General features: G+C 32.6%; 1 protein-coding gene across 1 annotated transcript in view; it reads left to right on the forward strand.

Moving 5' to 3' along the window:
- The first annotated feature begins 1,368 nt into the window (after nt 1–1,368).
- Nucleotides 1,369–14,577, forward strand: part of LOC114326580 (apoptosis-resistant E3 ubiquitin protein ligase 1) — a 293,562-nt gene continuing 280,353 nt past the window's right edge. Inside the window, exon 1 of the mRNA XM_028274984.2 lies at nt 1,369–1,659. Within this exon, the coding sequence (XP_028130785.1) occupies nt 1,482–1,659 (178 nt within the window). The 5' untranslated portion in view covers nt 1,369–1,481. The remainder of the gene's footprint in view (nt 1,660–14,577) is intronic.

Genomic DNA, 14,577 nt, shown 5'->3' on the forward strand with positions numbered 1-14,577 from the left:
CTCCAAAGCTGGTTGGAAAATTTTGACAAATTTTGTAAAATTTATTGAAATACTTTATCCAGTAACGGATTAATTAACTTCTTGCAATCACAGTCCGCTTAGGCAGAGTTGAGATGTTAATAACAACAAATCTTTAGTTTTAAAATAATCAAATAAAGAAACAATCCGTCTTTCATATATTATTACATTTAAGAGTTAGGATTTATGTAAAATTGTATTGACTACTTTAACCCACGGTTCTTAAATTGATAAGAAGCTTAAAGAATTGATGAAGAGCTTAAATTGATAAAAATAAATTTAAAATCAAATAGGAATGTACAGTTACGGCCAGTGAATAGTTTACAGGCTGGCTTATCTAGGAGCCGATTTTTTAAATTTTTACCTCGTTTAAACGCACCTCTTGCGTCAAAGTGACGTTGCCAGTGGTGTACCTAGAATAGGTTGATTAAAATTAAAAAATCAAAAAAGAAAATGGAAAATATAGAAAAAAGATTTTTTGAATAAAATGGATTATGGTCTTAATAGGGTTTAGTTTCTCATTTTATTTTTCAACACTCACGAAATTTTTGACAAGCATTGCCTTTTTGAGATTTTTTGACTTTGACATTTATCAAATCCGTACGACACTGCAATTTTACAGTATTACAATATAAAAATTAAAGTGTAGACTATAGGGCTTTTCATCGATTGTCATTTGTTTCGAGCTTCTGTCATATGTTGTATAATCTGTGCGTATATTAACATTATACACGTATATTAACATTATACACGGATTATACGAAATATGAGAGAAGCTCGAAACAAATGACTGTGAATGAAAAGCCCTATTCAGTGACCGTAACTGTACGTGTGTCAAAGAGAGAAAAAAGATCTTGTGATTCGCTTACTCCATAAATCTTTCTCGAGGGATTAAGGTAGAGGCTTACTCTTATCTTTTCCTATTATTATTGATATTAAAGTAGGTATAATTTGGTTAGTTGTACCGCCTGTAATCGGCTTAAGCTAGTGGTGAATAGACTGTATTCAATAGCCACTAGACTAATATTATTTATGAATGCCAGTTTTATGTAGGTACTTCAAAATGCGATTTCGATAAACTTTAATTACAACTAACGCACTAATTAAGCAAAATTCAGAGTTGGCGCAATGGTATCAAATCATTGAAATTTCAGGATGCATTTATTCATGTAAATTTTATTTCATTTGAGTGACATTATATTTTCCATAAGATGTGTGCGATGTCCTTTAAAATTTATAGAAGTCCGTAGACCTTGTACCTTGTACCCTTAGCCATTTCCGAAATTAAAAGTTTTGGTTTACATCTAATAGATGGCGAAAGCAGTGGAAGTGTGTCAAAAACATTAAAATAAAAACAAAGACAGATACACCAACAATGGCATGGCTCATCTGAATACGCTCGGATGTCATGTTTAATAAATTTTAAATAACATTAAAAATGTGAATTAAGTTAATACTATAGTATGAGTCGTTGTGCCAAAACAGTCGTAATACTGTTATTTGTTTTTATTTGTAGTACGTACGTATTGTCGTTGCTTGCGGGTTTCGGAGAAAAGTTCTTTTCTGGGGAGTTCAATGAAGTAGAGATCTGGCTGAAACAAAATCAACTGGAACAGTACACTGGATTGTTCAAGCAAAAGGGTAAGATTTTTTACATTTTGTATCATTTTTAGAGTAAAGGCAATGTAAAAATTGCTTTCAATTTATGGTTTTTGACCCACTTCAAATCATATGAAGAGTGTGCTTGAAATATTAATGTATTGAGTTGCGTCATTGGAGTAAATATATACATGTTTTCATAAATCGTGGGCTTAATATTAAATCAGTAGTGTCAACAGAATTTTAAATTATTTTTCGCATATTAAATATGTTTGCCTTAACGTAAAGGCTACCTGCGATATTATTTATAAATGCTAATAATAATAATGTTTGGTGTTAAATACCCGATAATTCAAATTTCGTTCCAGCGCTACAAAAGATGATTTTAAATTAGTGCTTCTAAAAATGTATTAATCAGACCTACAGCATTTTAATATCACACTTTTTAAGTAATTAATTTGAAATTTGATGCTGATGTTTGATAGTTGATTAATAGTCCAGGGAAATATGCAAAAAAGTATTTGGCAGCGAAAAAGTTTGTGACACTCAGTGGCGGATCTACAAGAAGGAAAAATGGGGAAATTTCCCTCCTTCAAGGTCCAAAATTATTGAGAAAAATTGTTGAAACATAATAGGTATATTTGCTGACATGAAACTTAAACCACAGACAGGCAAATTCAACGTATTAAACATGCTAGTTAGGAAAATTAAGGGAAATTAATGCATATACATTATTATTAATGTAATGAAACTGCAAAACCTTTATAAACTAGGTTTTAATATACAAAAAATCAGCATGAGGTGATTAATGAAGTTACAAAATCATGACATAAGCAGATGACCCTAACTAAGATAAGAAATAACAAACATAGTTCACAGACTACTACATTCAGTATTAGTGTGTCTTCCGAACAGTAAGGTTGGTTTTGTTACACGCGCTTAATTACTTTTTGCTCGAATTTAGGCAGGTAGATATTTTATTTTGGTTTGTTATTTCATAAACCCATAGTTAAGGTAAGTTCAAGTTTTTTAATATTATAATGAGTAACTCTTCCGACGGGGGTACTCCCCCGTCTGGAAAAGACCCACCAGATGAGAAAGATATACAAGGCGAAATGGAAATTGATAATAAAATATATAATTTAGACAACAAATATATTTCGACAGACATCGGACCGTACTATGTTATCGTTGAACCGGTTGATCAAAAAAGTCATTTATCGGCTGTTAAAGTTGGGCACTATTTATTTAAAAATACTACTTTTAACACACATGTTATTGACATAAAATTAGTCGGGAGAAATAAAGTAAAAATTATTTTTAAATCTTATAATATTGCTAATGCCATTATAGGACATAAATTAATAAAAGATAACAATTTGATCGCGTATATACCTATTTTTTTCAACCATAAAAAGGCAATTATCAGACAAATTGACACATTTTTGTCCGAAAAGTATATAATGGAGAATATCGAAAGTGAACATAAAGTTGTAGATGTAAAAAGAATGAAACGTAGGATAGTTGATTCTGATAATGAGACACAGTTTGTCCCTAGACAAATGATTGTCTTGACGTTTTTAGGAAATAGTTTGCCAAAATTTGTTAAAATTGATTTGGTGAGATTTGCTGTAGAGCCCTATATATATCCTGTAGTTCAGTGTTTTAGGTGCCTTCGATATGGCCACACAGCCAAATACTGTAAAAGCACTACAACTAAATGTAAAAAATGTGGTCAAACCCACGATGAAAATGATGATACCGATTGCACTTCTGACACTTACTGCATATACTGTGAAAAGCATGACCATCAGTCCGTATCAAAAATTTGCCCGAAATACCAGGAACAATTAAAAATTAAAAAGATCATGTCTGAAAAAAATGTATCATTTAAAGAAGCTGAAGTTATTGTAAGAAATCCGTCTTACGCTAAAATAGTAACACATAATAATTTCGATATTTTAAATAATTTAAACAATTTCCCTGAGCTGAATGGTAATATTGACACGAACAATTCCCCCTCTACGAGTAATAAAAATTGGGTACCACGTCCACATTACCAACAGCCGAAAAAGCGCAAAGTAAGTTCGCCCCTTTCAGTTAATAAACCCCCTTCATTTAAACTTAAAAATACCGCTTCAAATCCTATCATTCCTAATCCACATAGAGAAGCTTTCCATTCATACAAAGAAAAATTAGAATCACAGATACTGCAGAAACTTCCTTCTATTTTTGAAAATATGCTTAAAAAATTTAATTTGGTAAACCCAGATCCACTAGTTATCCAGGAAACACAAACAGAACTCAGAACAATCTTAGATACGATACAATACAATGATAGTGATAGTGACGAAAATTATTATTAAGTAGATGATAAATATATTGCAATGGAACTGTAACTCCATTACTAAAAACAAAGCTAATCTTATTAATTTTCTAAACGATCACGCTGTTAAATTTGATTTAATTATGCTTAACGAAACTTGGTTATCTAAAAAGAAAATATTTCATTTACCAACTTACAATATATTACATGTAGATCGAACTGATGGATTCGGAGGTACTGCCATACTTATTAAAGATTCCCTATGCTATCATGAAATTTCAATTCGTAAAAATTTTAATTCCAAAATAGAAGTATGTGCAGCATATATCGATGACCTTAAGATATCCTTAGCCTCCATTTATAAAGCTCCCAACATAAAAGCAACTAAGACTGACTGGAATAATCTTTTTTCACAACTACAGGGTGATGTCATTATATGCGGTGATTTTAACTGTCATCACAGTCTCTGGGGCTCTACAATAGATAACTCACAAGGAAATCGACTTGTAGAAGCTATAGAAGAAACTAACCTAATTATTTTAAACGACGGACGACCTACTAAGATAGTCAGACCTAACGAAAGACCTTCTGCCATAGATCTTACCTTTGTCTCACCTAGCCTTTTAAGTTTATCTGAATGGAATCCTCTGAATGATACACTTGGCTCAGATCATCTCCCTATCCATATTACTATATCTCGGGAATATATCCCCACTAACAAAACACCCTCTAGAAAATGGATTGAGTCTTCAGCTGACTGGACGCTTTTTCAAAACCTAATCGAAACACAAATCTATAACAATAATAGTAATAATAACTCCTTTGATTTTTTTATGAAAGTAATAAATGATGCAGCTTCTAAGTCAATGAAATCTCGTTCAGGTAACAGTAAAAAACCTCCAAATCCTATTTGGTGGGATAATGAATGCACTTTAATTGTTAATGATAGAAAAGACGCATACCATGAATATAAAATGACCACGAATTATGAAAATTACCTCAAGTTTAAGCATATTCAGGCCAAAGCTAAATTACTTTTTAAACAAAAGCAACAATTATGCTGGAAAAATTTTATTAACAAATTAAATAAAAATACCCCAATATCAAAAATTTGGAGTTTTATAAAAAAAATATCGAACAAAAACTCAACTTTTAAAAAACATCCTCTATCTGAAGAACTAATAAACCAAATTTTTGATATTGTAGCACCTAGTTTTGTGCCAAATATGATTGAAGGTCCGAACGAGAAAATTGGCAGCCACTACATGGATGCACCTTTTGATATAACAGAACTTGAAGCTTCAATTAAGACCTCTAGATGTACTGCTCCGGGTAATGATTATGTTACATATGACATTATTAAAAATCTTCCCAAGTTGCTAAAAATTTTATACTAAATATATACAATGATTGGTGGGTGAATTCAAACTATGTTGAGCATCTCAAACAAATTACCATTTGTTTAATTTTAAAACCTACTAAAGATAGAAATATGCCTTCCTCTTATCGCCTTATATCTTTAATGTCATGTATAACTAAAACGTTCGAAAGAATGATAAAAACAAGACTGGAGTGGTACATGGAGTATAACAATATCTTACCTAATACTCAATACGGTTTTAGAAGGGGATATGGTACTTTGGATGCAGTAACTCATTTAGTAAATGACATCCAGATTGCCTTTTCTGGCAACAAGTATCTAGCTTGTTTATTCCTAGATATAAAAGGGGCTTACGACTCTGTAAATATAAATATACTTAAACAGAAAATGGTTAAGATTGGTCTTAGCGAAACGACTGCTCTAAATATATTGCAACTATATTTTTCTAGACATGTCTATATTAGAGACCATAGAAATGTGTTACATGGTCCAAGGGTTGTTTATCATGGGTTGCCACAGGGATCCGTACTTAGTCCTATACTCTTTAATATATATTCTGCCAATATTCATTCACTATTTCATAATTCCGTAAATTGCATACAATATGCAGATGATATCTGTATATACACCATCCAAAATAGTTATGAAGCATGCACTGAGGCTCTTGATAATATTATGCATAAGGTAAGTACATGGACAGAAGAAACTGGTATGACCCTTTCAACAGAAAAATGCTCTATTATGTTTTTTACCAGGCATAGACTACGTGCACCAGAGAGATTAACTCTGTGTGGGCGTACCTTGTCGGTAGTTAAAGAGTTTAAGTATTTAGGTATCATTGTTGACACCAAGTTACTATGGTCGAGTCACATACGTCACTTAATAAACAAATGTGAGAAAGGCTATAATTTGCGTAGGTGTGTAACAAATCGAAGTTGGGGCGCAGCTACTGGTATAGCTTTATTATTTTATAGAGCCTATGTGCGGTCTATCATTGACTATGGATGTTGTTTATACGGATCTGCTTGTAACACCAATCTAAACAAAATAAACAGAGTTCAATATAAATGTCTTAGAACTTGCATAGGTGGAATGATATCATCACCGGTGAAAGCAATACTGGCAGAATGTAATGAATTGCCATTGGATTTGCGTCGGCAGCTATTATCACAAAAATATCTTTTAAAACTAAAATCCTTAGAGTCAAACATGATCAACAAATTAAGTGATATTGCAAAAGAAGATTTAACAAACCGCTTTTGGAAAATAAAGAATTCTCCTCCACTGGCAGAAGCTTTCGTTGAGACCAATGCTGATCACATTTCCTTTGGTAAAAATCCATACCCTATAGATCACTAATAAAACCACACAGAGTCATAATACCCAATTATACAGAATACCATCATATAAATCACACCCTTCTAAATCCATATTAGGTGGATTAGTCAATAAGCCATTTATATATACAGATGGATCAAAAACAAAACACGGAGTTGGTTGTGGAGTTTTTATCCAAAATACAAAACAATCATTTATGTTTAAATTACCATCAATATGTAGCATATATACTGCTGAACTTATAGCAATTTGGAAGGGCATTACTTGGTTAACATCAAATAATTTACTAGATGGAGTAATACTAACTGATTCTAAGTCTGCATTGGAGTCAATAAAAAGCATAAAATTTGAAAGAATGAAATGTCCTATATTATGCAATTTAAAAAATTTGATAGCAGATTTAAATATAACATTTGTATGGGTCAAAGGTCATACAGGTATACTAGGTAATGAAAAAGCTGATAGTTTGGCTAAGGAAGCAGTACTTAACGGAGTTCTTTGTAATATTTATACATTACCAGACGTCTTTCATTTGATAAAAAATAAAATAAGATTAAAATGGGAACGACAGTGGGAAAATACTGTAGAAAACTCACAAAATACCTACTTTAAAATACATCCTACCCTACCATCCCCACCTCTATATATTTTCAACTACCCTACTTCAAAATTCTTTTCGGCAAGTGTTTTTCGACTTAAAACAAATCATAGGCGATTTCCATCGCACCTTGCTAAGCTGGGCATTATACAGTCCTCGGCCTGTAGTTGTGATCAGAACTCTTACGGAGATCTAAATCATATATTTTTCGGTTGCAAAAAACATTTTAAAAAATCCAATGATTTAATTCGTACACTTATTGAAATGAAATATTTTCTTCCATTAAATCTCACACACATTTTGTTAGCTGCCAATAAAAACACCTTGGAACTTTTAGTAAATTTTATTAAAGAAAATAAAATACAAATTTAAAACGGCATAACCCACATCTCTGTAGTTATACTATAAGAAAATTCGTTTTACAACTTTCTGTGGCAAATGGACTTGATTCCATGCCATTATCTTTCCACACACAGACTACTACATTCACCCCAGCTTTATTTTTCAACTATTGTAAAAGAAAAAATCATAGAGAAACGAAGACTTCGTAAAAAGTGGCAAAACAATAGAACTGAAATCAATAAAAGGAATTATAACAGAGCAGCATCTGAATTAAAAAGACTACTACACACAATAAGGAATCAGAACGTACAAGAGTACCTCGAAAAACTAACACCTACGGAAGCAACAGATTATTCTCTATGGCGTGCTACACGAAAAATGAAAAGACCAATACAACAAATACCTTCGCTTAGAGACTCTGCGGGAACATGGGCCAGAAGTAATAATGAAAAAGCAAAGGCCTTTGCTGAACACCTAAGCAACGTCTTTAAACCTTACAACATGGACCAAAACGACGAAGATAATAATGAAATCTTAAATTTTCTTGATATACCTTTTCAAATGAATCTCCCAATAAAAAAATTTAAACCTAAAGAAATCCGAATGGTAATTATGGATGAAATCAATCCAAAAAAGGCTCCTGGATATGACCTCGTCACTGGAAAAATCCTGCAAAACGTAACTAAGAAAACAATCATGGCAATAACACATATATTTAATGCAATACTTACGTATGCACATTTTCCCAATCAGTGGAAAGTAGCAGAGATCATAATGTTACAAAAACCAGGAAAAGACCCCAAAGAACTGAACTCATATAGACCCATCAGTCTCTTACCTATATTATCTAAGCTATTTGAAAAAATGTTTCTACGTCGATTAGAACCAATAATAGAAGAAACAAGATTAATTCCAAAACACCAATTTGGTTTTCGTAGCAAACATGGAACAATAGAGCAAACACATCGTATAGTCAAACAAATCAGCAATGATCTAGAAAACAAGAGGTACTGTAGTGCAGCTTTTCTAGATATCAGCCAAGCATTCGACAAAGTGTGGCATACAGGACTCCTCCATAAGCTGAAGAAAAATCTTCCGTATCAATATTATTTAATTGTAAAATCGTATCTGACAGATCGCTTTTCATTAGTAAAACAACAAGATGCTCGCTCAGAACTATTTAAAATAAAATCCGGCGTCCCACAAGGTAGTGTACTTGGTCCCTTACTATACCTGTTATTTACTGCTGACCTACCTACAACTAGATTGACAACAGTCGCAACATTCGCGGATGACACAGGTATTATCGCATCTCACACAGACCCCCAAAGAGCTTCGCATAACTTACAAGCCCACTTAAATAAAATAGAAAAATGGTTAAAAAAATGGAAACTAAGAGCTAATGAAACAAAATCGACCCACATGACATTTACCATGCGAAGAGAGAGCTGTCCACCAGTATACATAAACAACAAACAATTATTACAAGTAGATACAACCAAATACCTGGGCATACATCTAGATAAAAGACTAACATGGAGAAAACACATATTTACCAAAAGAAAGCAACTTGGACTCAAACTTCAACAAATGTACTGGATTCTGGGTAGACATTCAAGACTGTCAATTGAAAATAAATTAGTGGTATACAAAGCCATACTTAAACCCATATGGACCTATGGCATACAGCTATGTATGGTTCTTAAGGCATTGAGAACCATAGTAAACGCTCTATGGTACGTCCCCAACGCAATAATAGAGAGAGACCTGAGAAGTTCCCAGCATCAAAGAAGAAATCAGCAAATACAGTGAAAAGTATGAAGAAAGACTTAGTGCGCATCCAAATGATTTCGCGAGTGAATTATTAAACACGGAGGGTGAAGTTCGCAGACTTAAGCGTTATAAACCAACTGACTTACCAAATAGATTTTAGATAAATTAGAACTATTTTAAGTTTTACTTTATTTTACTAGTAGTACTATCTATACATTTGTTGATAATTTAGAAAGGAAAGTTTTCATTGGAATTCTTACCTACATGTCATAGCCTAAGAAAGTCACAACTTTAACTGATTGTTCCTAACGGAACAGATTGTTAAATAAATTGGAGTAATAAAAAAAAAATTTTTTTCAACAAAGTCTTTAAGGTAAGCAGGAGCGTTTCTTTCCCTTGTACCTCTTCTAATAAAAATGTCTTTATTTTCTTCCCTCAAATCAGTTTCAATGCCACCCTCTTCCAGAACGTTAACAGGAGAAATATTTAGACTTTCCTCACATGTATCACTCAATCTAGGGCTTGGTGGATCCTTGATAACCTGTTCATTACAAAGCTCAGACTCCGATCCAGTAACATTGTCACAGTCAAGTAGAGATGCATCTCCTCGTAGTGCAAGTTGTCTTAAAGCTACTGTTGTTTCTTTGCCATCTTCACGTCTAACAACAGCATAGTTCGGATTTGCTTCAATCAGTTCCACTTCTTCAACAAGAGGGTCATATTTGGAGTGCCTCACATTCTTTATCATAAACACTTTTCCGGGGGTTATCAACCATGCAGGAAGTGCAGTTCCATTTAAAGCTTTTCTAAAATGATGAAACATTAGCTCATGAATGGTACTGTTTGTAGCTGTAAACAAGAGAGAACGAATTGAGTGAAGAGCTATCCCAAGTAGCAATTTTTCGACGCATTGGTTGTCAGTACAAACAAATGCGCTGTATACAACGTTGCCCAAGAGCATTTTCAGTTGTTTCGGTCAACATCCCCTACCCCGACTGACATTATACAACGTTAAGTAATACCTTTAGTTTTAGTTATACGGGCAACTAATTTATTACCATTGTGACAACTACATATCACAGTTCAGTTTTTTCAACAATCGCAAGGACTTAAAAATGTTATAATGCTAAACTAATTTACGCAATGGCCGACTCTGTAGTTGAGTAGTTGTCTGTCACGTCACGACCTTAGGTGTTGTTCTAGAGGTGTGACACGTTTGCGGCAACTTCCAGAGGAGAAAAAGAATTTACTTTATAACCTTATTTTTTCTTATTATTATATATTTTATTTTGATGGAAATTTTCGATTTATTTAACAACCTGTTTATTTGTTTTTTTAATAGCTGGTTTCCATTCCATTGTTTTATCAGTAGATTTGAGATTTGATAACCTTAATCTTTATAACAGCTTTAATAGACAGTGTTGCCAGGTCAGTTTTTACTCTTTCAGTAGTTTTGTTTTCACAAACTCAGTAGATTCTTTTTAGGCCATGTAAATACAGTAATACAGTGATATGCACATCCGTCCTAAATGTCCCAAGAGGAATTCCACAAAATTGGAAACCTCATTGTTCCAAACCACCAGCTGGTAATTACCATTTTTTAGCTAAAATCTACTAAATTAAAAACTGAAATATACTTAAGGATTTTTGGGATATATTTGGGATATTTTATAATAAAAACAACAGCTAACTTAAGGGGATAGGCGCAAAATGTCGTCTGTTAAAATGTTCAATGTATTTTAAATGTTTTCATTTTTTGCGAATCCTTAGAAAACTAATAAGTATTTTTGAAAAATTTAAACGCAGAAAGAAAGATTACGTTATTACCGAGGACCGAAAGTCCCTGAAAACTTCTATAATGTTTATTTTAATAAGTTACAGGGGTGAAAAAAGAAAAAATTTAGTGTGACTTTTAATTCCAAATATCTCATTCAAAAGAAACGTTTTGATTCTAAATAATGCAGTCTTTCATTCTGCGTTTAAATTTTTCAAAAATACTTATTATAGTTTCCTCATGATTCGAAAAAAATGGATCAAATTCTGTTGAAATATACCAAAAATCTACTAAAAAATATTGCCTACTAGAATTTTTTAAAAAATATCAAAAATCTATCAAAAAAGTAGAAATCTACTAAATGTGGCAACGCTGTTAAGGAGAATGATACACTTTTGACAAATAGTTTTGATAGTCGGCGCGGCCGGGTTTGGTTGGCGATTGGACTTCTAAGTTGTCTTATCCGTCTAAGGTTGGTAATAAGGTATTTTTTAGTAATATTGGTAATATTGTTTAATGCGCCATTTTGGTTTTACTTGAGATTTTTGGGATGTAAAGAAAATGAAAACACAGAATATAAAAAATGCAGGCATTTTCTGATACCTTTAAAAGCACCATCAATACATTAAATTTATACAGAACATCTTTAACATAAATTTTGACTTTTATATTAAAATTTGATTTTTTAAATTGGCATATTTTTTGTCAAAAATGTCATAAAAAAAGGAGCGCGTGTGTTTTTTAAAGGTGAAATATCCATATTTGACGGTAATCTGAGATGCGTTTATAAATTTCACATCAGGTAATAAGTCCTTTATGTATTTATATAAATTTAAATACCCAATACGATGTCAAAACAGTTTACTTTTTGGTATTCGCATTCACCATACAGGTGTTAAAAATATAGGTAAAAAAACATAACTAGTTGACTCCTTGAGCAACCATTGCACGCGCAGATGCTTTTTATAGTCGCTTCAGTTGTCTTATGCAACGCTTACGAAACGATGTTGCTTAAACAGGAGGTTGCCTAGGCAACGTCAAGACAACTCAAAAATCGTCCACCAAATCAGTGCAGAATAGGGTCGTCTTCTAGGCAATAACAACGTTGTAAGAAAACGTTGCCACGCGGTAGACAACGTTGTCGCGTCGACAAATTGCTACTTGGGATATCAACCACTTCAACTGCTTCGAGAATACCTTTGTGTTCAGAATACTTTCTACAATCAGAGATAAGTTCATAGATATTGTTGCTTACGTAATTTACTAGTAGTTTGAATTTATCCTCCTCTGAGACATCAACTAAAGAGGAAATAAAGTTTTCAAAAGTAGCTTTCCAATGTATCCATTCTTGAGACGATCTAGAAGAGTTCGGATCTGCATCGAATCTGTCTGGTCGTAGTAGCTTATTCATACTTGATATTTCTTGTATATTAAATTGTGATGAAACTGCAAAACCTTTGTGATTAATGAAATTACAAAAACATGACATAAGCAGATGACAGTAACTAAGATGAGAAATAACAAACATAGTTCACAGACTACTACAATTAACACCTTGGCTGCGTTACAGGAGAAATAGACATAGTTGGCTGCTTCAACTGTGTCATAATTAAAGACCGGATTATATGTTTTTTGCATATCGATAACCATCAAAGATACAATCAAACGCTTCAGGATGTCGACGAATTATGATAATTAAAGGCGTTTGACACTAATTTAATTTTACATATTTAGAATATTTTCGGTTTTTTAACATATTTTGATGGTTTGAACATATTTTCTACCGTTTGACATGTTTTGGCATATTTTAAACATATTTTGGCATATTTTTAACATATTTTGGCATATTTTGACATATTTTTGGCTGTAAACAGCTTGACACAGTTAACCATGTAACAATGGTTAGGTTTATAAATGATGCATTCATGAACTTTTTCCTTCCCGACATTGTTCCAGCTAACAAAATCTTGCTTATGGTTTCCGATGCTGCGTCATACATGGTCAAATCTGGCCAACAACTAAAAGTTTTATATCCCAATTTAATTCATGTGACGTGTTTGGTGCATGGTTTAGACAGAGTGGCGGAAGAAATTCGAAATTCATTTCCTACATTTAATAGTTTAATTAGCAACGTGAAGAAAATATTTGTAAAATCGCCTTTAAGGATTCAGATATATAAAGAAAAATTACCAAATACTGCTTTGCCACCGGAACTTATAATCACAAGTTAGGGAACATATTTAAAAGCTGCCTGTTTTTATGCGGAACATTTTCTCCCTATAAAAGAACTAATTTTATGTTTTGAAGAAACAAATATTGGTGCGATTTCAAAATGCAAATCAAGTTTAGAAAACAGATCACTGCACAATGAGCTTTGTTTTATTAAATCGAATTATGAATTTGTTTATAAAACCATCCTCAATCTTGAAACTGAATCGTTTCCACTACAAGAGTCCCTTAATTTAATTCAGAAATTTAAGGAAAACGCTGAAGAAATTTCTGGAAAAATTGGACAATCAATAAATAAAAAATGGATTGAAACTTTACAGAAAAATAGTGATTTAAAATTATTATTACAGGAAGCAAACCAAATTATTTGTGGCGATTTTGATGTCAATACCAATTTAAATGCGGAGATTGTTAATGTTTGCACCAATCACATCAGTTGATGTTGAACAAAGATTTTCAACATACAAATTACTACTAACGGATAGGCGACATAATTTTACTATTGAAAATATTTAAAAACATTTGATTGTGAATTGTTTTTATAAGAAGGAATAAAATGTAGAAACGTAAGTAATAGTAATAGGTACTAAATAGGTATACATTCGTATATTTAGGTTAATTTTGTCAATATATGTACTTACCGTTATTTAATAAAACTTTTATACATTTTTAAATGCATATTTTCTTCTTACTTTAAAATGTTTTTCACATATTCCACATATTTGGAACATATTTTAAACTTTTAGGGAATATTTTCAACATATTTTACTCATATTTCAGACATATATATGCACATATTTCAGTCAAAACAGGAACATATAATCCGGTCTTTAGTCATAATGCACAGTGGCAAATGGGGTAGGTAGCCGGGACGCATATTTACAGATGCTTGCGTGTGTAGACACCAGGGTGTTGAAATCAGTTAGGGTTTGGAGAAACGGTACATTTACAAATGCTAGCGCGTGATGACACCACGGTGTTGAAACCAGTTAGGGTTTGGAAAAACAGTACGTTTACAGACGCTAGCGTGTGTTGACACTAGGGTGTTGAAATCAGTTAGGGTTTGTAAAAACAGTACATTTACAAATACTAACAGATTTGGACACCAGAGTGTTGAAACCAGCTAGCTTTTTTAGTGGTTATACATGCATAGATGCTAACGGCTATTGACTTTGAATTTATATACCTACTGTTGTGGA

Source organism: Diabrotica virgifera, chromosome 3 (assembly GCF_917563875.1).
Source record: "Diabrotica virgifera virgifera chromosome 3, PGI_DIABVI_V3a".
NCBI classification, from domain to species: domain Eukaryota; kingdom Metazoa; phylum Arthropoda; class Insecta; order Coleoptera; family Chrysomelidae; genus Diabrotica; species Diabrotica virgifera.